The 26388-nt window shown below is 36.4% G+C and overlaps 2 protein-coding genes and 3 long non-coding RNA genes across 11 annotated transcripts in view; 2 read left to right on the forward strand and 3 right to left on the reverse strand.

The window, feature by feature from the left end:
- On the forward strand, nt 1-17930 carry LOC126752488 (1-aminocyclopropane-1-carboxylate oxidase-like). 2 transcript variants are annotated; one of them, XM_050463310.1, is made up of 7 exons: nt 1-342; nt 5018-5597; nt 15897-16012; nt 16090-16842; nt 16964-17042; nt 17106-17211; nt 17345-17930. In XM_050463310.1, the coding sequence occupies exons 2-7, from the start codon at nt 5513-5515 to the stop codon at nt 17412-17414; spliced, it is 1209 nt and encodes a 402-aa protein (XP_050319267.1). In that variant the 5' UTR covers nt 1-342; nt 5018-5512; the 3' UTR covers nt 17415-17930. The 2 variants fall into 2 exon arrangements, with proteins under 2 accessions (XP_050319267.1, XP_050319277.1); XM_050463320.1 differs by lacking the exon at nt 1-342 and adding an exon at nt 4371-4626.
- On the reverse strand, nt 10761-11706 carry LOC126752569 (uncharacterized). 2 transcript variants are annotated; one of them, XR_007666006.1, is made up of 3 exons: nt 11588-11706; nt 11121-11291; nt 10761-10967 (listed from the first exon to the last, which is right to left on the reverse strand). It is a non-coding gene; the product is annotated as an uncharacterized LOC126752569 (long non-coding RNA). The 2 variants fall into 2 exon arrangements; XR_007666005.1 differs by lacking the exon at nt 11588-11706 and having other exon boundaries at nt 11121-11376.
- On the reverse strand, nt 11928-12938 carry LOC126752585 (uncharacterized). Its single transcript, XR_007666010.1, has 2 exons — nt 12853-12938; nt 11928-12738 (listed from the first exon to the last, which is right to left on the reverse strand). It is a non-coding gene; the product is annotated as an uncharacterized LOC126752585 (long non-coding RNA).
- On the forward strand, nt 13111-15890 carry LOC126752582 (uncharacterized). The gene is made up of 3 exons (XR_007666009.1): nt 13111-13579; nt 13650-13887; nt 13967-15890. It is a non-coding gene; the product is annotated as an uncharacterized LOC126752582 (long non-coding RNA).
- The window catches only part of LOC126752419 (octopamine receptor beta-1R), a 46149-nt gene continuing 37375 nt past the window's right edge, over nt 17615-26388 (reverse strand). For 3 of the 5 annotated variants that reach the window (XM_050463220.1, XM_050463212.1, XM_050463201.1), the window contains one exon: nt 17615-25102. In XM_050463220.1, coding sequence (XP_050319177.1) covers nt 24938-25102 — 165 coding nt within the window. In that variant the 3' untranslated portion in view covers nt 17615-24937. Of the gene's footprint in view, nt 26130-26388 lie in introns of all 5 variants that reach the window. The other 2 variants (XM_050463237.1, XM_050463228.1) reach the window with 2 other exon arrangements.

Genomic DNA, 26388 nt, shown 5'->3' on the forward strand with positions numbered 1-26388 from the left:
TCCTCGTACATGTGGAGCCAGTGTTGGGGACGATGTTGTAGAGTGGAGTAGTGTGCCGCTTCGAGTTCAACAATCTCACGCGTACAGTGCGTTCTGCCATCTATTTGATTGGTTTTTTGGATTGTTCGTTATCGCAGTTCACAGTGTGTTCGTGACGTTCAAATTGCCAGTTCGCCATTGTCAGCGCCACAGTTGTTGCCATCTTGTTCCGTCGCAGTGATCGCGCTCGCGGTTTCAGTTCAATCCTTCTTCCCAATACCGCCGTTCCGCCTTAGTTCCGCCTCTGGTTGTTGCTGGTGTCATTTCGTCGTTTGTTTGTTTGCATTTGTGGAGTGGAGTGAAGTGAGTTTTATTTTTCTCTCTAATTTCCATTTTTGTTTGCATAAATTTGGGTTAATTCATATAATGGCACCCGTAAACGGCTGATGCACTTTCATCAATTCGAACAATTTGAACAAAAACAAACTAAATGTGTTAACAGATAGTATGAAAAGTAAAGAACTATAAGTGCAATAGCTAGCGTTGCAGATTTTTACATGCATAATCTGCTTGTGTCGAAACTCTATTTTTAAATCTGTACTACTTGGAAGTAACAGGTAGAAACATGCAAATGGTAGCAGAGGCGTCAGAGTTGATTTTCATTTCCTTTTTTTTCGTTTGCTGAGTTTTGTTGCGGCTGCAGATACTGAACTAAATATTCCGATTGGCACGCCACGTCTGCGTGTTGACCACCAACAACGCGGCTGGCCGATAGTGGCTGAAGAGTCTGTTCGACAACCGGGATCTCGCAGCTCCAAGTTGCAGCTTATTTTAAGACTGAAAACGAGTTGACGATTGCTCAACACATAAATATCATGTGGAAGCGGCGTGATTGGATAGGAGTTTGAATGGCCGGGGGGCGGCACTGCGTCGGGGATTTTAGTTGTGACAAAGCGTTGCAGAAATAATCATTATATTAACACTTTTAGTGCATGAATGTTCATATGTACATAGGTATGCATAAATCTGTGTGTATGGATACATACATATGTATTTCGTGAACAGTCAGTGAAAGTCGCTTACTCATGCGCCCTCGAAAACGCCGTCAGTAGACACACCGTTGTCGCAGCGCTTGGTATAGGTTGTTATAATTTAGGGCTCTGCTAGGAGTGCAACCGTTTTCTGCCCCTCCTCCTTGGCTCGTTAGTAATATCGGTGCGGTGTGGAAATGTGTTTTTTAATGGAGATTTTTGGTTTTATTTACCTTCAGTTGGGTCCCCTCCAATGTGATCATAAGGAGTGTTCGTTTGCTCGTTTTGTTGATTTTTTCATATGCTCGCTTACGTATTCGGATTTCTGCGAAAGTGGACAAAGTGCAGTTATTTGCATGCTTGGTGTCTCATTGAATAGTTCTCGCCATCGATTTGGAAAAAGAATTGCTTATTTAAACGTTCTTTCCTGAGAAAGCCCGTTTTTCGCCTCTGAGTAATCGAACAGATACGGCCACAGTCACTCCATAAGTACAGTAGGGCTGTTAGGTACACAGACCGCCTTTGTTCGAAATGCGAATGCTCGAACTGTAGACACGAATAAAGTTAAATGTTTCATGATTAATTTGTTTCACAATAAGCAAATCGTGCAATATACACATATCTACATACATATGTACATACATATGAATGTGTGGATGAGTGTATTGTATGCAATGTTGCAAAATTTACCTGATTTGTTTCCGTAAATGACTCAAGAGGCCGACAGTGCATTTAACAGTGTAAATGTTAATTACACTTCACCTCACCTTAAATGTTAACAGTTCTTCTAGATTTTGTAGTATTTGACCTTCGATAAAGCAAAATTTGTGATTATAGATAATATTTAGGTTTGGGATTTGTTGATTCGTGCTGATTTCAAATAAAACATCAAAACCTGATTGTGTTTAGTTTTATTTATCTTTCATGGGCGGTTACTGGGCATCAAGAAATGTGAATAATATTCTACGAGTACTTTAACCAAATTTGTATATTCCCAGGGAAAAACTTGTGTCTAGGCTTACATTTAACAATGAAAGTACTTAATGCTTTGTGTGGTTAAGTTTTTCACCCTGGAACATAATACTCATTTTTTGTGCACTAAGGCCATCCCTCGTCATTTTTCGAGAGGAAAAAACAAAACCAAAATAGATTTTATTATTTTCCCTATTTTATTTTCAATCAAAAAGTAGCGAAATTCATATATGTAAATTTTTAGTTGATGCTGTAAGAATAATCAGAACAAAACAAAGGGGAAACACCTGTCTTCAAACGAATTTTAAATCGAACGTCGTCGTAGACGAAGGATGACAGAACATGGTTAGACACGCGCTTATTTCATGATAGTTAACTGTTGTCACTGTTATCTTGATTGTCTTGATAAAGTGACGGCAGTCGTGATAGATCTGAATTCCATCATCAATGCGTTTAATAATAAAACAGTTCACAAAGAGAAAGCTTCTAACGTTTTTCTATGGTGAAAAGTCTCTCGTAAAATTCATTAGTCGACTCAAAGTACATACATATGTACATACATATACATATGTACCTGTATACATAGGTTCACCCAGCAGTTCCTTAAATATTGCCTGTCGTTGCCGATTCTAAAAACTTCGAGTTTTCAGCGTGAGTTACCTGGGCACAGAGTTTGTAAATCAAGTAGTCAAAGGTTTGAAAGATGAGAAGAGTAGGCCTGTAGAGAGGCACTGCTTCACTTGCAAACAGAACAAAAACAAAAATTCCGCTTGTTCACCATATAATTCTTTGGACTATGGATAGTAAAATGAGATCTGTATAAAACTGAAGCATTTGATATTCAGTTATTTTTTCATTTTGCTGCAAGCGCATCAACAAACACATATGTATGTACATACACATGTATGTATGTATGAAAATATATGTATGAAAATATATGTATGTACATATGTATATGTATGTATGTACATATAAATTTTATCTAAAAATCGAGTTGCCTTCCACGCTCCAACCACATGCAAGATATACAAGTATGTACATATGTATATATCAACATAGTGACTACCTCGTATATTCACTCATACTTACTAAGGTCTCAATTGTACTCGCTTGTTCATTAGCGTATCGCTCTACGCCTAGGTGTAAATGTGCTAACGCGGTTATCACAATTTTCTTTGTGCCATTTGTCAAACAAATATCTCCACCAGACCACAACCTGTTTCGCAAGGGTGCTATAACTGAAGTCAATGTACAGCATAACGGAATTATCAGAAGATTGATGTATACCTGGATCCTGTAACAGAAGAGCAGGTGTTCGTTTCGAATTTGAAAAGCACGACCTCCCACGAAACCCCCTGTGTAACTTTTTACTCGATTAATTATAGAATTTGTATTTAATATCTTTGACTTTCATAACTGGAAAAACACTTACAAGTATTATCCTTCTTATTAGTTCTGACGTGATAGTCGATCCAAGGGTTACATATGTATAAGTTTTCCGTTACCGACCTTGTTTCGGGTGCATAAAGTCCCGTTGAGCTGTACTTTTTGCTCCTTATCATTTAGCGCATTAAGTTAGAAACGTCTCCAAAGGTGACTGAGTACAAAAAAAATTCCGTAGAAATGCAATTTTAACATTATTTTTCATTGAGTTTCCGCAGAGATGTGACAGGGATACAAATTGCCCTAATTGAAAGATTGAATAAAAATATAGATGACAATGAACACCGTGTCAATATGGGCAAATACGAAAAGTTAAAAGCAAAAAAGGCAACGAATGTACATACATATGTATGTATGTTATGTGCACACCTAAAATGAAAACAATAAGCAAAACGGTGAATTGGCGTGACCGTCACCGCCATAGACGCCTAAATCATTACGAACGCATTTACATATGTATCTATGAGTGTACGTGTGCTAGATAACAGCACATTGTTGGCGATCATTCACAAGTCGGTCTGATCGAGGTATCGACCCGTGAATGCGCTCATCAAGAACGCTCGCTTTCCGTGCCCAATTTGTTAATCTCTGAGGGGCACTTGCACACGCACACGTACATTCATGAACATTTACATCCACAAGCATACATACATATGTATGTACATTCACATATGTATGTAGTATATACATATAAGGCATATAATTATTGGCGATCACCTAGCAATTCAGTCGAGAGTGCGTTCGCTTATCACTAGCTCCGTGTGTCGCAACGCGAGATGATCACTCGAAATTTTCGCACAACGCTCATTCTCAAACACATACACATGCGTGTGTGTGTATGGGAGCATGCATTTCATCTATGTACATAGCTGCTAAACAGCGAAGCCTTTATCTGTGTCGCGTAGCGAAGCGCCGAACGCGCACGTAACAGAGCGCTCTGCTGTGGTTGGTGATAATGAAAGCAAAAATGGCAAAAACAGTCGATAATAAACAAATAGAAATAAAACAATCGCAATCACATTGTTAAGCAAGCCAATTTTTGTCAACTACACGAATTTTTCGTGGCGAGCGTATGCCAGTAGTAAAAAGTCAGCTCTCGCGTGGTAAACGGTACTGCAGTAAAGCAACCCCGATATCCGAAAAGAGTTAACAATGAATTGAAAAATCATTAAAACAGGCATACGACCTCTTTAAGATTACGGTAAAAAACTGTGAAACCAAAATATCAGTACTATTTTCAAATGAAATAATGCAAGTTGTTTAAAATAGAGAAAGGTCATCGTTTGTGTGTTTCAAGATATACATATGTATGTACGATAGGTTGACGCTTCGTAAACGCTTTTAGTGACAAATTCGATCGCTTATTGGAAGGGCTTTTGCAAATCTATCTAATTTCCGAGCAGTTTGCTTTCCGGTCACAAGCATTGCCAATAATTAGGCTGCTTATTAAATTGATTTATTTTTCACCAACGAACTGTCAGTGTTTTTTATTTACTAGCAATATTTTATTTCTTGCATTCACTTTACAAAAATATTTTTCAATAAATCAAGTTCTTAACGTCGATTACATATTTGTGTGCGTCATTTCACAGCTATCGCCCCGCAATTGATATACAACAAAGGCAAAATACTGCAAAACAACAAAGCTGAAAGAGAAACAGAAAAAATAAGAATAAGAACTTGCAAGACAACCACGCACACACACTCCATTTAGTGCAATAATCCACCAGTTCAAATCGAAAAAGTGCTCCACGAAGTCAGCAGTTGCAATATAAGCAGCGATAAGCAGCACCAATAATTGCCGCGCCGCGTCCAAACTATCCGCAGTGCAGTTGAGCAATCACAAGGCAGCGGTCAGCAATTATTACAACGATCATAGCATTTCTTCAGCGCCCGTCAATGTGCCCAGCTCGTGCTCGCATTATCGGCTAAGCGAATAACTAGTCGAAGCAACCAGCCAGCAACCGGGCCAGTGTCAGCGGCGTTTGGTGATTGTCGTCGCACAACAGCAGCAGCAGCAGCAGCATCCGTAATAGCACCAAGAGCAAAGTACTCAACCACAAACAGACAAACAAAGTGCAGCAGAAATGTTGAAAACAAAAGCCAATGATGACAAAGTGGATACTTTGCTGACCAAGGGTCTGGTGCCGATAATTGATCTCGCTCATTGCGGTAAGCGTTATATATGTATGTCTCTATGTTTATACCTAAGCATTTATGTATGTATATGAAAATATTAGCAATTCATGCTTGTATGGTTGTTGTAATTGCATGTTGCCACCATTACCTTGAAGCTATCCGCACTTTCAATGGGCCATTTATTTGTATCAATCGTTTGAATAGAATATTCCATTTCAACGCAAAACCTCATTCAGTATCTATTTCTGATTACACACATACATACATATATACATTCTTATGCTATTTATGGATTTATAATTAGTTATATTATTACATATTCGCGTATGTACTGACATATATACTACTTACTCACTGAAATCAATTAGTTATGTCGTAAAGTATCTTACGAATAGTACGACCTATCGGGCCGACTAGTTATCCGATTGTCATTTGTCCATACAAATAAATGGCGGGTTTCGTGTTTCTGTGTCCAACGAGACGGCAGCTGCCAGATCTCGGCCATAAATATACCAGTTTGGACCTACTTCGAAATAAATACAAAAGCAATAACTAATTCTTTTAATTTCGATATAGTATGTACATAGTTCAATTTACATATGTATGTATACTATAAATACTTATGAATATTAAAAAAACTAAAACTTTCACGATTCAGTTTGTTTATTTAATTTGTTTCTGCGGTGACTGAGCTTTTCTCCCTCCCTCGAAAAAATATCTGAAACAGCTTGGCTTTAAGCTCTCTCTCCTTGAACTCTGGCTTGAATGTTTTATGTTTTTAGCAAATATCCACGGCAATTGAATTTATTTTTGAAGCAAACATATGTATGGCGTTGCATGCTGTGTACCCAGTAAAAAATGTTATTGGCACTTCCTTCCACTTGACTTAATTCGAGGCCAAGTTGCGATCAGCTACGAATATACATAATAGCATCACAAGTGTTTTAACATTTCTTATACTCATGCAACATGTTGCTGCGGAGTATAATAGTTTTGTTCACCTAACGGTTATACGTATCACTTACAACTTATTGATATAGATAGTGATATGAAGAGTCATTCGTGTAACTGTCTGTCTATCCATCCGAGCAAGCTGTAACTTTGCCCCCTTATGAGCAAGAATTATTAAAATCCAACAAAAAACGTTCAAGCCTCGACGTACCGAATTTTTGAAATCCAGTAAGTATAGTTGACTTTTTCCAAAAATATCGGCCAATGTGTAAGATATATAATTGAAGTTCAAGGATAATCCTTCCCTGATAATATTACGACGGTTTGTCAAAAATCGTTTAATCGGTTCAGTGCTTCCCTGAGCCCCATATACCTAATATAAAGATTTTCGAACTTGCTGTGACTTTGTACCTCATATATCGTCCAATATGTGAGTTATCTCAATGAAAATAAGAGAAGGTGTTTTACTGCGTAAAATGGAAGAAAGTCGGTGAAAACTTGACATAGCCCCCATTTTCGAAAACCGGCTGACTTTACTCTATATGATTGCTGATGGTATGCGGGGAACCTTGATGAAACATTGGGCGCTTTTATTAGTCCGTGGTATGTTAATTGATATAGTATTGATTAAAACAGCTACAAATTGAGTCAATACTACTCCCGACACCGTTATTCTAAAAAATCTTATGTCTCGGTCAGTGTATGAGTTATTTATATTATATTTCTCTTGCTGACATTTTACACCTTAGGTTTTACCCTGGCTTTGAAGCTTGCAAGAGTATAAAATGTTCCGTTACGCCCGAACTTAGCATTTTCTTACTTGCTCAATATTATTTTTATTTTTTATTTTTTTATTTGTTGAGTTTTAGTTTTACAGTGTTTCTTCATACACGTGTTGAAAGCAAGTGTCGAACAATTTAAGAAGCAAAATTGCTCACGAATATTTTCCTATTTACATTCCGAATTCCTGAAACCGCTATAGAACTTTGCCTTTATATAAGCAATTCTACAATTTTCATTTAACAATTTATTTTTAGCCATAAACTTCTATAAATACATGCCAGAGTTATATGTAAATACTCGGTGTCAGTACATATAAGTATATTTGAAGCACCTTCATCTCCTACACACTCTCCAGCTTAGTTTGCCTAACACGTGAGCTGACACATTTGAGAGCGATGCTACTTTTGAGGGGGTTTACATGGCTTTGCATTCGAAACAACTAAATTAAGCTGCAAATAAAACTTGCAATGAAAATAATAAAACATTTTATGATGAAACTAGCAAATCCACTTACGGTTAAAAGCGGCTTCCATTGAAGTTCGTCGTTAGTGATTTCCCCAACTGAAATTGTTCATCGATCCGATTGTTCTCAAAATCACACACACACTCTTCCATGCATTTTAAGGCTGATAAAGCTATCTATTATTAAATATATGTTTGCATAATATATATGTATATACAGAGATATGTATGTATATGTGCACACAAGTTGCACTATTCATACACATATGTATGTGAGTAACCAATAGACCCAGCTTTAGCATTCACATTAAACAAATTAGCAGAAGTAGAAATTAAATTTGTGACGTAGGTAATTCAATTGCCTTTGCCGTGAATGCGTCACCAGCCGCGCTTGGCTTCCCTGAGCGGCCGCTTACTCAGTCGACTGTGTTAGGATTGCGGCCTTGGCATGCATTTAACTGCATCGTGTTAACCAAAAGATTTTAAAGATAAGTTTTTATGGAATTCAGATAGTTTGTTTATTAGTTTTTCTCAAATCGGGCGGAATCATTATTTTACGTGCCTGGAATGTTTGTTGTTGTTCACTGACAAGAAACGTCAAACTACTAACTGTGAATCAAATTAGTAACAAGCTTGTTAAGAACAGTGTGAATGCGCGATCATGCCGAGTCTGAGCAAAATCTCGTTTGAAAGTATCAAAAATAATATTTGTATGTACATACATATGCATGTGCAATTAAATTTGTTTTGTTTTTTGGCATTCCACAGAACGCACCTCTTTTTTGGGGTATAAAAAGTGTACAGCACTGGCGCACTCGCGATCATTTATTCTGATTCAGGAAATTCACTTTGTTTTGGTTAAACAGCAAGATGTTTTAACGAACTTGTTATTGCCGTATTTGCACCAGTCGATGACGTACGACTTTGTTATTGAATTTTTATACCCGCGAGCAAAATACTGTGCTGGGTACACATATTATGTTACATGGGACCATTTCGTTTTGCATCGAAGATCCCAGGCGCTGGTCCCGTCTTTCAGTAAAGGATGGAGAGCCACTATGTCGCCAACTGACGTAGATTTGTTCGCAATTCCAACTCTCTTGAAGCCACTAAACAACTAAATTTTCTGATTTTTATGCGAAAGCTAATCTTATCGCGCAAATACTTAAGTATATTCCTTAATTGAAAGGTTATTTTTAACTGTTCCCTCTTATACAGTTTTATTATAATCTTAGTCTTTCATAAGTACCTGTTTTAATATCGAACTTATGGATGTATGTATGTGTGCTTGTATATTTCGCATTTCAGTGAAGTGTTTGGCTTTGTGGTAGCGTGTTTTGTTCGATTCTTGGAATTTTTAGTTTTTATTTAAGAATTTGGACCGAACATTTTTATTTCGCCTGCTCTAGCCGCAATTAACTTATCACCGTCTGTGTGCAATTAAGCATTAACTGTACAAAGTAAACAAAAACAAAAACTTTACACCAACACACAAGTACAATAAATAAAAAACAAGACTGAGCAAGTGAATGAACAAAAAATGAAAAAGTGGAAAAAACGCAAATAAAACCACATAAAATATCGGCAGATTGGCATTCATAGGAATGTTCGCACACAGGGACTAGGGTTAAATTCTTTGGAATTGCGGAAAACGCGTGTGATTTTCCTCATTTCAATGCCGCACATTTTTCGATAAGACATGGAAATCCTCACAATTTTTAATGAGAATTCCAATGAAGACAACGAAAATGCAAAAATTGAAATGTTTCTTTGTTATTGGCGACTAGAAGGGATAGCTGTGTGTGCGTTGGTTTTTTAACTTAATGGACGATATTTTATTTGTATTTACTCTGACGCGTTTATGTTTTCTTCTTTCATTAATTTGTTATTTATTGCTTCAGGTGTTTGACTCGCTACGTGTGTATGTATGTGTGTGTGCATTTTTGTGGTCTATAATAAAGTCGTCGGCTAACGACCATACCGTAAGATTCGGCAAAGCTCGAAACCACAATTGACACTCAATCATATTTTGATGAAGTATAATTTGTTAATTCGATATTTTATTAATCATTGGAAAAATGGCTGACGAAGCGCTTTTATCTTTAATAGCTTTGTTCCTTGTCCGTCCAATTCATGGCGACACTTTAAGAGTGTAAATTGGCAATAAAGGTACGAGCTCAAAACTCAAATTCGTGTGGACGTACTTAAGTATGTATGTTTGTTGCATATTTACTACCCATCCGTTAATCACCCATCCATCACATGTCGCCGACGTGTGACTACTATTTATTATATGTGAGGTTATATTATTGTCGTTTTTGCATTCATTTGTTTGAATTTAAGTTCATAGCTCTCCTAAATACATACATACAACATGTAGTCAAGGGCAGTTTTTATGAGTGCAATGACCACATACCAGTAACCTCAAAACGATCAAAATCCTAAAATAACACCTTTTACTTTCCGAAGATTTTACGAGTCAAAAGAAATCAATTAAAAACAACGAACAAAGCCGTCTGAATTTGTTAAAAGTGTCCAAAGAAATTTGAAATAAAAAAAAACTGTTTGCTTAACTTCTTTACATATATCGCTCGATTATCTTTGCTACCGATCCGCTACGGAACCTAATTATTTTCTCTATTTTTGCCTCGTTTAATGTTCTAAAGTCTAGTCTAAAGGTAAACATAAGACCATTGTGTGTACTTAACCATTTTAAGTTACAAGTCTTAGGTGCTGAATCACCTTCATGGATGTTGTTGTTAATGTTTTTTTTATAAAATATATAATAATTTTTTAATATTAAACTATATTTATTGTTTTCAACTTTTACAAAGTGGTTTTAAGGAATTTTTAGTATTGACACCTGATATCAGATACGGATTATAAATACCTACGACGACTGACATACAAACATACAAGAGAACTTTGGCGATTGTGAGCAAATCATACGCCAAAGGTTTCTTAAATGTCAGTCGCCTCTAGAAATATGCAATGCATGTAATTGTTTCATAGCGTTTTTATTGAAAAATTATCAACATCTGGACTTATCTGGATTAATCAGCATTGCTTCATAAGTGCTCGTGCGTTTGTTCATAATTCATTACAAATTTCTCATATTTCACTCGGCTACCCTCAATTCAGGCGTGTGTTTTTGTGGTTGCCCTTGTTAGCAGTAAGTCAAACAGTTGGCGAAATTAATTCACATTCCTATTAATAAATAATATAAGTATTATTAATTTGCTTTTGCCATTGTGTGCTTTGGCAGCTTTGTCATTTGGACATTCGTTATCAGATTCTGATAGCGTAAACGTTATTGCGCAATAAACCCGCGTACAAATTTAGACGTCTGGTACGGCTCACCTGCCAAAGGCGCCCAAATGTTTGACTTTTCCCTCGCAAATGCCTGGTCGCACGATCCGCTTTCTTTGCTGGCTGCTTACCACTTCCTGTCAGAGTCACCAACACCCTTTTCTTGCTATTATTATTATACTTAGTTTTCGAGTTGTCCCCAGCGTTGCGCCTCCAACATGCCTATTCGAATAAAAAACGGTTTCTGTATTATGCATTATCTATTAATCACAACCACTGTTGACATTTCATTATCACCGCCGCAGCGTTTGTTATGTCAACTTGCTTTGTACTCATCTATTTGAGATAGTTTTTACCACGTGAGCGCAGTGATGACACATTACTCCATATTTGCTGCAATTAGTTGGCGCTACGTCAGCGCCGGAAAAGATACTCGAAATCATTTTAAACGCAATTTCACAATTTTCCATTATTTATTGGCTTTGTCAACACTACAAAACACACAAAAACATACATACATATGATATGTTCTCGTGTCCGTGCTGGAGTATTTTGTTCAATTTTTATGATTACTTATTGAATAATGCAGTTTACTTTCAAATAAATTAACAACCTAATTGACAGTATCACTTTGAGCAGCGGCATTTCGTCTGTCATTGGAAATGCAATCGATCTTCGTCCGATTTTTTATGTCCCAACATTCCGTTCCGTTTGACTACGTTCGTAGAAAAAATCGTACTCACACATATACATATACACATATACATATATATAGTACATTTATATTTGGTTGATAAATGCTAAATTCTAAAGCTTATATAAAAAGTATAAGCAGCGCATTCAAAATAAAAAATAACGTTTTCGTTAACCAAAGTATAGGTAGCGTTTATTGGAAAAATAGTTCAACTATAGAAAATAATTGTTTTTGTGTAGCTAACATTTATTGAATACTTGCTCCAATCTCCCGCTCTATCTATTATAGCCTGATATATTTGACGGCAACTTTCAGCTAAATTTCCGCATATTTCACAGTAAGCGACCTCCAAGCATATTGGAGGAGCCGAATGAAATCTTTCCTTGGCGTTAAATGAGTTCTTATATTTTAGTTTTCAATAAAGTCTAAACAGTCTTTATTGGTTTGGCGTCCGATGACTGTGATGATCAATCTAAAGTATGGCCCTATGTTGGGATCATTGTTTTCCTGCACTATCCAATTATGATTATTTTTAACGTAATGCATTACAGCTGACTTCAGTGTACCCTTTTTATACAATTTTATCATTATAACGGCGATCAGACTTTCTGTGAAGCACCTAAAGCAGAGAAGCATCCATTAACATGCACATTTTGGAGGCGCTGAAATTTTAAGTTTTTAAATTTTTTGTCCATTGCAAATGGTAATGAAACGTGTAAAGTATACCCGTTATCGTGTGATTAAAGTGGCATCAGAACGGCTCTCTACTGAAGTTTTCTTAAAAGCACGAAAAGTTCAATATTTGTCTAGGAATATTTGTGAATTTTTAAATCAAACTAAATCAGATGAATTCAGTTGCATTGACTTCATCGACCTTTGTTAGTCTTAAGCACACCGCGGCGCATCATAACCTCCAGACGAGAGTCTGGTAGTTTTCTCCTTGGTTCGCGTCATGGTTGTTGGTTTCGTCATAACCTAAAAGCAATGAAATGTAATTATTTTTTCAAATTTGTTTGATTTTGCATCAAGAGTCATTCAAATCCAACTCAATGAAGCATTGTTTGGTTAGCGCTTGTAGGTTATACCTACTTCCGAACGCAATTTACTCTGTTGCATTGTAGAAAATAAGTTGCATAAATTGTTTTGTCTTCGTTGTCAGTCGGTTGTTGAATAAGTTACGCGCTTGCAGTCAACGCTCGCCGAATGTGTGAGTACCATAAATGAAAATGGAAACGCGTTGCCCGCCGACTAATTGAGTTGTGTCTAGATAAACGAGAGCAGTAACAACAACAGCAACAAAGAGAAGCATAAATGTAAATTTCAATTCCAAATTGAGCGCATTTCAATTGAATTTCCTCGCAAATAAATTATTTAAACGAGAGCGGCAGTGCGAGTATGTGAACAAATAAGTAGGTATGTATGAACACTCGTAAGCGCCGCAGAGGAGCGGCCATGTCTACTTACATAACTGCTAAATGCATAAGTACGTGTCGTCGCATAAGTAGCGAAATTAGTGCTGATAATGTTAGAGGACCGATTTCGAATTGGACAAATGGCACTCATAAGGCCTCATAAAGAGCACAATTGTTTTGTTTACCTAAAGGTTTAAGGTTTAAAGTAAGGTGCGAAAAGCCATGAATATACTTATACATTCGGTATAAGAAGACTCGATAGTCATGACTATCAACAAATGGCGAATTGATAAATTAAATGATAAAGCGACAAATAGGCTCTTACTTCACGAGAACGAAGATCACGAAAATAAACCAAAGGTTTTGAGGAATATTTTGATAAAAAATATTGGAAATAGCAAAAGGTAAGAGAAACATATTTGCCGTAAACAATTACCCACCGTCAGGAATTTTAAAAATATTAAACTAATGAAGTCTACCTTTTGTTTGCTGACACTTTGCGCGGTCTGAAATGAACACGGTGTTGGCGCGAGGGACGCGGCGCGCCGAGCAGTTCGCACGCGTACCTACACTCTTGCACTTGCTAACTGTTCAGCTATTATCGTGTGATTAACCTACGGAATGGAAGCTTTGAAGGCCAACTTCACAGCGCAGTCACTCACACATAGCCGAGTACTTTGTATTCACATGTACACACATTTGTATAAAATTTGTATGTATTGCGTACTTTTAAATAATTTCTGTAATCAGAAATACGTTCTCTTTGTATCAACCAATGCTTTTTTCTATAGTTTCCTAGTACAACTGTAGTTACTGCTGAACATGAGTGTGTGTATGCTTTTTCGATATTTCCCATCGCAGTTTTGAAATCGAGCCCCATTGAAGTCACCGACCGAATAACAAATATAGCTGATGTCTTCAGTTGGAAATGTTTGGATTGATTAGCCATTATTTATTGTCGAATCGAAACTATTATGTGTGCTTCTAAAAACTGTTAGGTGATTGTACTCTATAACTGGTTTGAGCTATGTAATTATGAACTGACAGCGGTGTCTCAAGCATTTTATTTTCTACTACTATTAGTTCTCTTTGGTGCTCTTACGAATAATACATATATGGACCTTGTATTGTTAATCATCAACCGCCAAACATTGTAAGCTTTAGAAACTTCCCCTCTCAACTTATTTTTGGAGCACTTTCATTCCTTTTCTGTTTGACTGGATATACAAAAATTTATGTAAAAACGTATGTATCATGCAGTTCCGTTCAATAACAGAAGGTATTCGAATGCTGTTTCAGCTCGGCGAGACGAAAAGCCGTTAACACGCCACCTTAGCAACGAGAGGCGCACGAGAAGATCAAATAAACAAACAAATAAAGCTTATTAGATAGACAAACATCAGCAAAATAACAAATCATTTTAAGGCAGAGCAAGCAGCAGCAACAACAACTGCTGACTTATTTATCTTCGCACAGCTAATGAAAAATAATAGGAGCACCTCGGATATTATTTCAAGTTCATTATCACCTCCATGAATAGGAAAAACACCAGTCAGATAAAACAAATTGCCGTTAGACTGTACATTAAGTTTTGTGATACGAGCTCCATAAAGAAAATTCCTCTGGCAGCATTCGAAATTATTTCGCATAGGATGGAAATCATCAGAACGTCTTCACAAACATTTTTCTGGATGTCACATACACAGTTTTTCATTTGAGCTGGTTTCCCCACCTAAGTTCCTATCATTCACATGGTATATGTGGCACATCTATTGTCGGCGCCCGTGGCACGAAAAACCAAAAGTCAAATTTTGTTGTATGCTAACAAAAATTGTCAATTTTTAAGCACTTTAGCTGCGCGAAAACGCATACATATGTAGGTATGGTCTGTGTATGTGTGTCTACATGTGAGAGTCAGTTTAACAATACAAAGTCGTCATTGATTACTTCGAAAGTCGTTGGGAATCGATTGTTTGATTATTTTCCTTTGCGTTGCCTACATTGTCATGGCCTTTGTTCAACTTTGGGTGGCTACGTTTATCTTTGGCTGCGTACCTCTTAAACATATGTATTTACATATACATATGTATAACAGGAAATATCTTGCAGTTCTCTGGATATTTTCTCTTTGTTTTAATAGAATAATAGTAGAAATAGTATTAACATAATCAAATGGAGTTGCCTGGAAAGACTCTCTGATAAAGCACCCAAGGAAATTTCGATTGATAACAGAAGGAACATCAAATATGTAGGTGAACTACATTTAACAACCAACCCAGACACAAAAGACAAATACAAACGTTTTTCGTAACGAATTATTCAGTTTTCAACGTTTAGTTCCTGCATAAATCAATAATCGTCGATAGATCGTGATGTCATAAATTCAAAGCCATTGATTATTGTCGATTGTAATTTGATTGATTTGAGCTATTGATGGATCTACAACTGCAATGATCAAATTGATTGATGTGTAGCGTTCTGTATCTACATACATATGTATGTATATAATTTGTTACTAAACGTTTTCATGAGCAATACATACATATTTATAATTCGAAGGAAATCATCATATGAATCAATTGTCATTGGCGTGTTGCGACTTGCTTAAGATCGTGTTCATATAGTTCTCTCACAAACATTATAAAAATCATTCTTCAACATCATAATCAATTATTTTCATAGTTTTATAATTGAAAATTTGTTCACTTTTTTCCACCACAGGGACTGAGGAGGCGCCAGTCCGTTCAGTTGTGAATCGAGTAGGGCACCAGTTACAAAAATGTTTGAGCGAGAAGGGACTCTGCTTGCTTGTAAATCATGGTATTTCCGATGAAAAGGTTAGCCACAAAATATAAGCTATTTTTTATTTGGATAAACTTATCATTTAATCTTTTTGCTACCTCTGTACTTTCAGTTGAAAACCGCTTGGGATCATCTAGATGACTTTGTTGATCTACCGAATGACGTAAGAGAGCTTTATATACGCACCGGTGATGATAATCATGGATACGTGCGTCCTGGCGTTGAACGTTTCGATGGCAAAACACCCGAATTACGTCACGCTTTCAACATATGCACACTAAATGCTACAAATCTACCTGAAGAGCCATTGCCCGGATTTGCGGAACATATATCTTCGTTGGCACAGGATTTCAAAGCCCTTTCGCGCTTCATCCTGCAGGCACTTGCCGTCTCCCTCGACATACCACAATCGTTCTTCCTCGAGAAGCACTCACACATGCTGTCTGGTGATCACGACAATGAGTCCACACTGCGCCTCCTGTATTATCCTCCCATCATTGAAGATACCGATGATAAGAATGACTTTGTCAAAGGAAGTTGCATTTACAGCTATCAGCGCTGCTTGTCAGATCAGCCTGATTTCCGTCCCGAATCGAATCCGCGTGATGAAATTAACGAACTGGATGGAAATGAAGAGAACACGAGCACCACTGTACGCCAATTGCCCAACGGTGAGATGATACGTTGTGGTGCGCACACAGATTATGGCACATTCACATTATTGGCACAAGACTCAGAAGGTGGCCTGGAGGTGAAATTGCCTGGAAGTGAAAAGTGGCAGCGCGTTGGTCATCTGCCCGGTGCCATATTGATTAACTGCGGTGAAATCCTCTCAATATGGACAAAAGAAAGATATCCTGCATTGGTAAGCACAGTTTCATCTTAATTTAACTTATAATTTAATCAGAGAGAAATAAAGTACAGCTAATTATGCAGAACATTTTGATATGAGACCAAAACAAATATAACAATTTTTTTTATTACAGCCTCATCGTGTTGTGATACCGGAGCAGCAACATATACGTTCGCGAGGACGCCACTCAATAGCATTCTTCTGCCATCCCGGTGAGTGAGACCCATCACAACCCTGCTGAGTTGCAGCTACTTAATAATTGTATTGATTTTCAGATAACCTAACTATGATATCACCAAATGATCTGCCAAACACCGAAGCCGGCACAGACACCGTCGACAAGAAACCACGCAAGAAGTCATTCAAAGCGGCGAAAGAGAAGTACGTGCAACAGTAGAATTTACACAAAAGCACATTTAACTGTATTATTCTCCAATATCTTTTCGACCACCATTCATTGTGTGATCACTTAGACCTAACTCATACGCGCTTTCTTTTCTTCAAATCTTTTTAGAGTCTACAACGCTTACCAGTTGATACAGAAGAGATTTCGCGAAACGTATGGACAGCAAAACTCGCACTGATAATCACACGGGACTTCTTAGCTCCTAGTTCATTGGTCCATATTACAACTTACCTTCATACACAGATTATTTAGCACATAACGGCAGTTAGGTGAATAAATATTGTGTCACAGTGTTCCAGTTGTAACATATAAGGAAGACAGCACCTCGGGTTCAGCGCTAAGCCACTGCTTCCTTCCCCAAATAAAGTAGAGTTGTGCTTGTTTTCTTCATTAAGTTCAATTTAACTCATTCATGTTGTATTTATATTTGTATGTCAGACATAATTTGTATTCGTATTTTTATTTATACATATTTTAATAGAATTTTATCCTAGTTGTACATAATATATACACCTTGGTACATCTACACAAAGTATACAATGTATATGTATGTATATGCATAACGGATCTACTACATACATACATGTATGCGTGTATGCCCGCAATATTTGCATTGGCAACGTTCGTATTAATATTTACGTATATATAACGCCCAATTACAATACATACAATACATACAATAATTACATTATAATTGTCTTTGGTTTGCATTAATTCTATTGTAAACTTCTTAGTATTTCAATTCCTGAATTGACAATTAACAAACACACATTTACTTACATACATACATACTACATACTTATACATATAAACATAAGGAACTTATGTCTTAATTCGCCCCTACTTTCTACTTCGCGTCACTGTCGAGAGTAAGTACATAGAGTATATATACATATATGTCTATTTGTAGCGGTAAATAAAATGGAAGTATATAAAACTAAAGAATAAAGACTATTTTTTGTGAGACTTGTTCGAGGAATTTACAAGAAATGTGTATGAAACGCGTAAAGTGCGAAGAGGGCTAATTTCGGGTGTAGCTGAGCATTGTTAAGCAATTGAGAAGAATGCGAATAAAATGCTTTCAAGTATCTTTATTTTAACAGACATTGCTTATGAATGAAACTATTGATATTAGCCGAACTTGCATAATGATTGCACACATCTCGGGTACGTACGAGTATTAACTTAAATCGGGAGTGATAGAGACTAGATTGTGAGACGACGTATAAACGTAACCAACTGTGACCACTATGAGGAATAAACAAAGCTTTCTTTTCGCACTGACTTTACGAACCTAGTTATGTATGTACATATATATTCTCCGGTCAAGCGCTCACTAAAAAGCAACAATTTCAATTTCTATCATTTTGATCTAATAATATAGATCACGTATTTATGTAGTTAGATTCATTCTGCTTTGTATTCGAGATATTCACTTTAAAACTACTGGCTAACAGAAATCAATAATTTAAGAATTAAGTGTTTCTCTTGCGTATCTAACACATATGAACGGTCCAAAGTCGGCCAGAAAGACCGAATAATTTTTATAGGTTTGCAGAATTAAAGAATGGTCTAAACCTATTTCATCCAAATTTACACTATCCTCCAGAAAACTAATTTATCTCAGGTCCTTAAGACATTTAACATATTGACCAATATCAACTGGAGTGCGCAAAGATATTATTAATTAAAATCAAACAAAAAATAAAAAAATGTCTCCCCGCGCTCCTTTAGAAACACTTGTAGCTTCATGCTCATTTGTTAGCTTATTATCTTACAGCAATGTTTCCACCAAATTCATTGAGTGCCACCGGTCACCAACAACAACACTCATAACGCGGTGTCATAAATAGCTTCGCAAGTTGTTTATTTAACGATTAAACCTGAAATCAGCAATACATTCGATCTCCTGCCCTCACCCCCTTTTTCTATGCCATTTTATTAATGAAATGAAATCGAAGAAAATGCCAATAAAAATCAGTGGCAATAAATGTTCGGTCGAATATACGATCGACATACAAATCGGTAAATTGTTCACACATTTTATTGGCTATCAAATGGCTATCACTCAGCTGCACACATTTACCATATGTATGTATGTATATTCGTCTATTATTTATATCTGTAGAAATGTACGAGTATACCTTCATACATTGGTATACATGTGTATGTATATGATGTTTAATCTGGGAATTTCTGTTAAAAAAATAGCCAAAAATATTTGTAAATTTTTGCAAGAAGAATTTGTCTGTATTTTCTCCTTCTAATAAAGCCCTGACATCGGTCGACGGTTGTAAATATTCTTAATATAATTATGCGAATTGTATATCAACTGTCTCAGCTTCGCTTTCATTGATTTAAAAAACATAAAACTTCTTATAGATAGTAATTGTTAGTAGGAAATGAAAGGTATGGACGCTGCTCGAAACTAAAGGGTTGCTAAAATGTGTTTTGTGTCCTAACAAGTATTTTTCCAGCAAAAAAAGAGAGAGAACATAATTGCACAGGCATCAGATTACGTTAGACAATAGTTCGTTCGATTTGCTCCTCTCCAATGCTTAGTGAATCGAAGACTGCAATTCGAGGGCAAGACGAAATATCTCCTGTCATTAAACAAACAGTCGTCGCACTCGCGACTTAGCTCTCACGTCACTGTTGACAGTCATAACTTTGAAGTTGTAGATAGTTTCGTATATTTAGGAACCAGCATAAACACCACCAACAATGTCAGCCTGGAAATCCAACGCAGGATAACTCTTTCCAACAGGTGCTGTATGAGATATACGACGACATTGACATAGTCCAGCGAATTAAGAGATAGCGGCTACGCTGGCTAGGTCATGTTGTCCGAATGGACGAAAACACTCCAGCTCTGAAAGCATTCGACGCAGTACCCTCCGGGGGAAGACCTCCACTCCGTTGGAAGGACCAAGTGGAGAAGGACCTGGCTTCGCTTGGAATATCCAATTGGCGCCACTTAGCGAAAAGAATAAACGACTGGCGCGCTATTGTTAACTCGGCTATAATCACGACAAGAATATTTTTTTAAATCATATTCTGTCATATGCAAGTTAATTAGACTTATTAAATTTAGAAAAAAATTGTTTCACTTTAAGCTCACTGAGACGCAATGCTTATCACATGGATACAAACATATATTAAATTGGAGAATATTTCTTAAATTGTGAAATATAAATTGCCATCAACAGGCTTAAAGAGCATACCAGAAGTCCAAAAGCTGGTTCCTGCTTATTGTTCCATCACGTTTTTATACTCTTGCAACATGTTGCTACAGAGTATAATAGCTTTGTTCAGCTAACTGTTGTACGTATCACCGAAAACTAAGCGAGATAGATATAGGGTTATACATACATATATGCTAGGGTATATAAATGATCCATCCGTCCGTGCTAGCTATAACTTGAGTACAAATTTAGATATAGTATATTCATGAAACTTGATGTGCGTGTTTCCTAGTAAAAAATTATGAGTTCGTAGATGGGCGTTTAACCGATTAACCGAAAACCTATAAAGTGCCATAACGAAACACTTAATTAAGATATAGATAAATGTGGGCCAAAAATTTAGAAAAGTGGGCGTGGCTCCGCCTTCTAATAAGTTTAATGTAATACCTCTTAAACCCCTTAAGCTACAAAAACCATATTCAAAATAGGACTACATAACATAGTTTTAAATCCCATCTGATTACATATTTCCTTTAGATTGTACAAATCGAGAAGCAGCTCCCATATACTCGACATAAAGATTTTCGAACTTCTGGGCGATTTTATGCTGAATATATCGGCCAATATGTGAGTTATCTTAATAAAATTGAGAGAGCGTGTTTTTCTTATAACGGCGCATATTTGTGTTTAGAAGGAATAAAATTGGATGGAAACTCGCCCTAGACGCCTATGACTAACATGGCTTACGTACCTGAAGGCTACTTCCCTGGCTTTAGACCTTGCAAGTTACAAGAGTATGAAATGTTCGGTTACACTCGAACTTAGCTCTTTATTACTTGTCCAAACTCACTTTACAAATGCACAATGTGAACATATGTATTTGTCTATGTACATATGTACATATATATATATATATATATATACATGCGAGTTTGCTTATTTATGGACTGTTTCATAAATTTATTCATTTATTCCGAGTGTTTATTGTTTCCCTCAAATAAAAGCTCCAACAATAAGCACAACGTTTCACGCTTTCATTTTACCGAACTTTTGTTTTACTTTTATTGTTATTTTTGTTTTAAAAAGTGTATGTGTATTAGTAAATACGCATGCTGACTTGTCCTTCGAAATGTTTTTTCGTTATTGTCAATTTTATTTAGCTCGTTTGCATTTCGTTTTTTAGCCTTTATTTAAAACCTTACATTGACAGCCCCCAGCTCCCTCGACCTCGCAGGTGACATGCGTTTTAAGACTTTTTGCAAACAGCATCGAAGTTACCTATATTAATTTTGTACACAGCTAAACACGTATGCAAACATACATTTTTTTACGATTGTTGTAAGAACGTCAGAGTAGATAATACGCCAGCGAACTAAATAAACCGAAGCTACAAGTACGAGTGACGTCGAATGTGCGCCAACAACAGCAGAACGCCTTTTTTATACTCTCGCAACAAATCGCATTGAGTGTAATGGTTTTGAACAACTAACGGTTGTACATAGGTATCACCTGAAACTAATCTTGATAAGATATAACACGAAAAAACGCTAACTTCGGCTGCTCCGAAGCTACGATAGCGTGCAGATATCGTGTTAAATTAGAAAGCTTTACATACGAAAACTTGGTTATGATTGTATGGCAGCTAAATATAGATTATAATATCCGATATCGGCGTTCCGGCAAATAAGCGGCTTCCTGGGAAGAAAAGTAAGTGTGTAAAATTTCAGATCGATATTGCAAAAACTGAGAGGTCCACAGAGTCGCTTATATATAGACAGACAGCAAAGTAGCAAATGGGGAATTCAGGATATAGTGGTCATATCCAAATGTTGTCTGACTGTCAAACCAACCGTCCGTTCCTCCGTGCAATTGATAACCGTATCACTCTGAGGTGGCTGGTATTGTAGATAAGTGGAATCGGGACATTGCCACGCCCACAAAATCAAAGAACATTAATTTCTAAGCGGCACAACAGATAAGCATAGCATAAAAAAGGATTAAAAAAAATTATCACAAATAGTACTTCTGACACGTGATATCTCTCATGAATAAAAGGTCGGCATCGATCCGTACTTTCGTTATCGAGTACGCACAAATATGATGAAAGCTGCGGTCAAGTAAAAATATTGGATATAATATATTTGACATACAGTGCTGCAACAAAGTAAGTCGCTGGACAATGTATAACTTAATACAATACAATAAATAAGTGCAATAGCAATGTTCGCCCGCCTAGAACTAGAGAATCTAGTGTGGAGTATCGCCTGCACACGTACTTATCTCTTCCTTACTACATTTCATTTTTTTATTATTGAGAGACTGAACCGCACAAGTTCTTTAATTATTTTCTTAATATTGTTGTGCAGCCTTAAATTGTAGTTCACCATACACACTATGTTCCTGACACCAGTAATCTTCCTACGACTTAGGAAGAAATGAAATTTGAAGGAAGAAAATTTGCAATTTCTTGAAATTTCTTTTATGGATCTTTCGCGTTGTCATCATGATGCCTTATTCCAACTGCTTCACAAAATGTTTTCGGATCTTTATAATCTGTGTTGCATACACTTATATCATATATTATATGAAGATTCAATTCCGAAGTACATAAATTCTAATACTTATTGGAAGCATTTCATTAATTATTTCACCATCATCAAAGGGTTTCACTCTGGTCAATTGAATAAACCCTTGCAGTAAAGAATTAAACTAGTCGGGAGACCTATCGAGTTATAATATTATATCCAAGTATATTTATAAAACAATATTGAATTTACACAAATTGCGGTCTGAAACCAAATTAGATATTTAAACTAGAACTAAAATAGTACCAGTCTTAGACTGGCAACTTCTGACCGAATTCACGCTCGTACATACACAAAGGTATAGCATTTGCTAATATTACGACTATTAAGTAGATCACACCAGTTTTAAAGTAGTTTCTACGACTTTGCTTTCAATGCGAGGACGCTTTCAATGGTTATTTTATACAGCAAGCATTCGTATAGAAAATTATGTTTGAATGAGTGTATATGTTAATGTATGTAGGTATATACTTACATAAGTATATTGTTTTGGGGCATTTATATACATATATGTATGTCTATCGCTTTTACTACACATTTCATTTTGTAATACTCTTCTTTTCTTAATCTTACTTAAATTTATTTTTCTTGCTCAGGTTATTTTTATTATTCAATAACAAAGGATATGTTTATTATATACCAGCGCATTCCTACATATATTATTTTTTTTCTCATACTCTTGCAACATGTTGCACAAAGTACAATGCTTTTGCCACCTAACGGTTGATTATATATCGAATTGAGATGTGGGTGTCTATCTATACTCTCGTCGTTCCAATATGGAGAAGCGCAAAAACTTCACTTGGTAAAATACTAAAAAAATTCGCCTGTTTAATCCCCTACAGTGTCAAAGCTTTTAGTTCGGTCAGCTTCAGCATTCACTTGTAATTTTAACTGTAGCTCCGGAGGGCTTTAGACTGACCCATACGCTTAATCCGTTCCCTTTTCCGTTGCGTATACGCAGCGTCTTGTTATCGAAAAATTCTATGTGTTGTGCCCATTTTTACCGTTTTTGCTTTTAGTTAGTCAAGAAAAATTTATATTAATTTCTTCATCCCCTCAGGTGGATCAGTTCGAGCATTGAGCAACAGAAGTTGAAACGAGATGAAAAGTATAACAAACCCCTCCATCGAAATAAGTTACTATCTTCTCAAACCTCTGCAAAAGTGTTAAATATAACCAGTGAGGTGCTCTAGTATCAATTCTCCAATAATTCTACCTCTCTTGTATACTGGAAGTATGTAGGATAGAAGTCGCGCTGGTATAAATTGTACTTACAAAGGTCAGTATTGTTTGCTCCATACAATTGTTAATTACTTAATTACTAGGCACACACATAAATTAATGTGTATGCCATAATTCAAGAATGTACTTAACTTATTTTTCCAAGTTTTTCAAGGCTTTTTCAATTCTGTGGGATTGTCACGATGTTTTATAGTTTTAAACTGTTGTCTCTGATTCTCGTAAACACACTGTAACTTAATGTTCTGCCGATACAAACATTAATTAATATTTATTACAACAAATAGAACACCTAGTACTCTATTTCTCATTTTCTTTTATTTTTTTTCATTTATTTTGCTATATTGGTATTTCCTATTTTGTTCAGCTTTCTACTTTGTTTTCTGGTTCTTAATAGCTAAGCTCTACAGAGAAGTCTGTATGTTAGTGTTTAGCCTACTTACGGGTATTTCTCACAACAAACTACACACATACACGCACATACACGTAAAATTTATTATTATTTTGTTAATATTATTGTTTATTTCGAGCTCCTTTGGTTGCTATTTTTGTTTGGCGGAGTTATTTGGCCTGGTAGCCAGCTTCGCTCATCGCAGGCATGGCCGAGTTTATTTCTGCTTCGCTTCCCCCTTCCCTTGCCTGTGTGGACTCTCGTTCCTTGGTTAAATTTATTCAACTTAATTTTATTTTTAGTTCTGGTAGAGCGGTTGCAGCTGATTCGATGACGACGTGGCGTATTGACGAGTTCGTATAATGTTCATGTGTATTTCGGAGGAGGCGGTGGAGTTGATGTATGGCGGCAGGTCAGCGCCCGCGCTGACGCGACAATTTATGAGGTCATATGGGCAGCAGGACTGGAAAAAATATAATACAATGTTATAGCGTAATGCGGCATTACGCGACGAAGGTTGAGACAGTGTCGACTGTTGCATGTCACCATACACATGTTTGTGCCGCATGCAACCGTTTACGCAACGCATACGCCAAGTGACGCTTGAATGCTCACGCTCGCACTTTCTACACAATTTCGTAGTTGTTTATACATTTTAGAAAGTCCTCAATAAGTTCAAAAATGTATGTAAATAATATGTATTTAATCAAATATAAGGACTTCCACGCGGACTAACTTCGCGGCCGGAAACTTTCAATAGTCAGTCAGTGTATGCGCGCACCCACCAACAAACAAAAATATGTTATTCATACATTTACATGTAGTATATATACGTACGTATAAATGTATATTAAGCAGACAATATATTGGAAACGGTTAGAAGATTTTTATACATTTTTTTGCTAAGCCATTCAAAGTACACAAATGCACTCATACATATACATACATATGGATGTGCGCACACAGTAATAAAAGATGTCATTGTTAAAAGTGTGGAGAAATCGAATAATAACACAAAATAAACAAATACAAAGCGCTTGTGTGAAACGCTTATACGTGCTTATGAAAACAACAACATACAATTTGTGTACAACAACATGCGCATATGGTTGTGTGCGCGTAAGTGAGTGGCAGGTGCATGTTGCGAGCTTATTCGCCTGAAAGTATGTGAAGTTGTGAGTGCAATGTTTGTGTGTGTCATGTCACGAGTACAAACAACAACAATCAATGCAAAGCAAGAAAGCCATATACATAAAGTTTACGGTAAATACGATATGAATGAGGGTTAGATTTTGAAGGCTAAGGTCGATCCAAAAGTGCGTTAGAATATTGGAACATATTAAATAAGACTTCTTTGAAATGTAATACACATGTGTATGTATCAAAGATGTCTCGATTTGTTTGCATACCCATTCTTAAGTTTCTAATAAATGTTGTTGTGTCTAGCATTTGGATGGTGAGAGGCAACGTATCAGAAATGTGAATGCCAGCTGCGAGTTGGAAAATTTTGATGAGTTTTTTGATAATTTTTTTAATGTTTTGTTGGATATATTTTTTAAATTATTATATGCATCTGCTTGCGCGCACACAAGTGTATTTTGTATTTGCATTTTCTTGGAGCCCACAACCAAAGTGTTACATACATATATGTACACTAACACGCGCATAAGCATGCGTTGGTCATATGTTCAATGGAATTTCAATCGTTTTAATCTCATTTCTATGTGAAATATGAGAGACAGCTACCAG

This window comes from Bactrocera neohumeralis, chromosome 2, assembly GCF_024586455.1.
Source record: "Bactrocera neohumeralis isolate Rockhampton chromosome 2, APGP_CSIRO_Bneo_wtdbg2-racon-allhic-juicebox.fasta_v2, whole genome shotgun sequence".
NCBI classification, from domain to species: Eukaryota; Metazoa; Arthropoda; class Insecta; order Diptera; family Tephritidae; genus Bactrocera; species Bactrocera neohumeralis.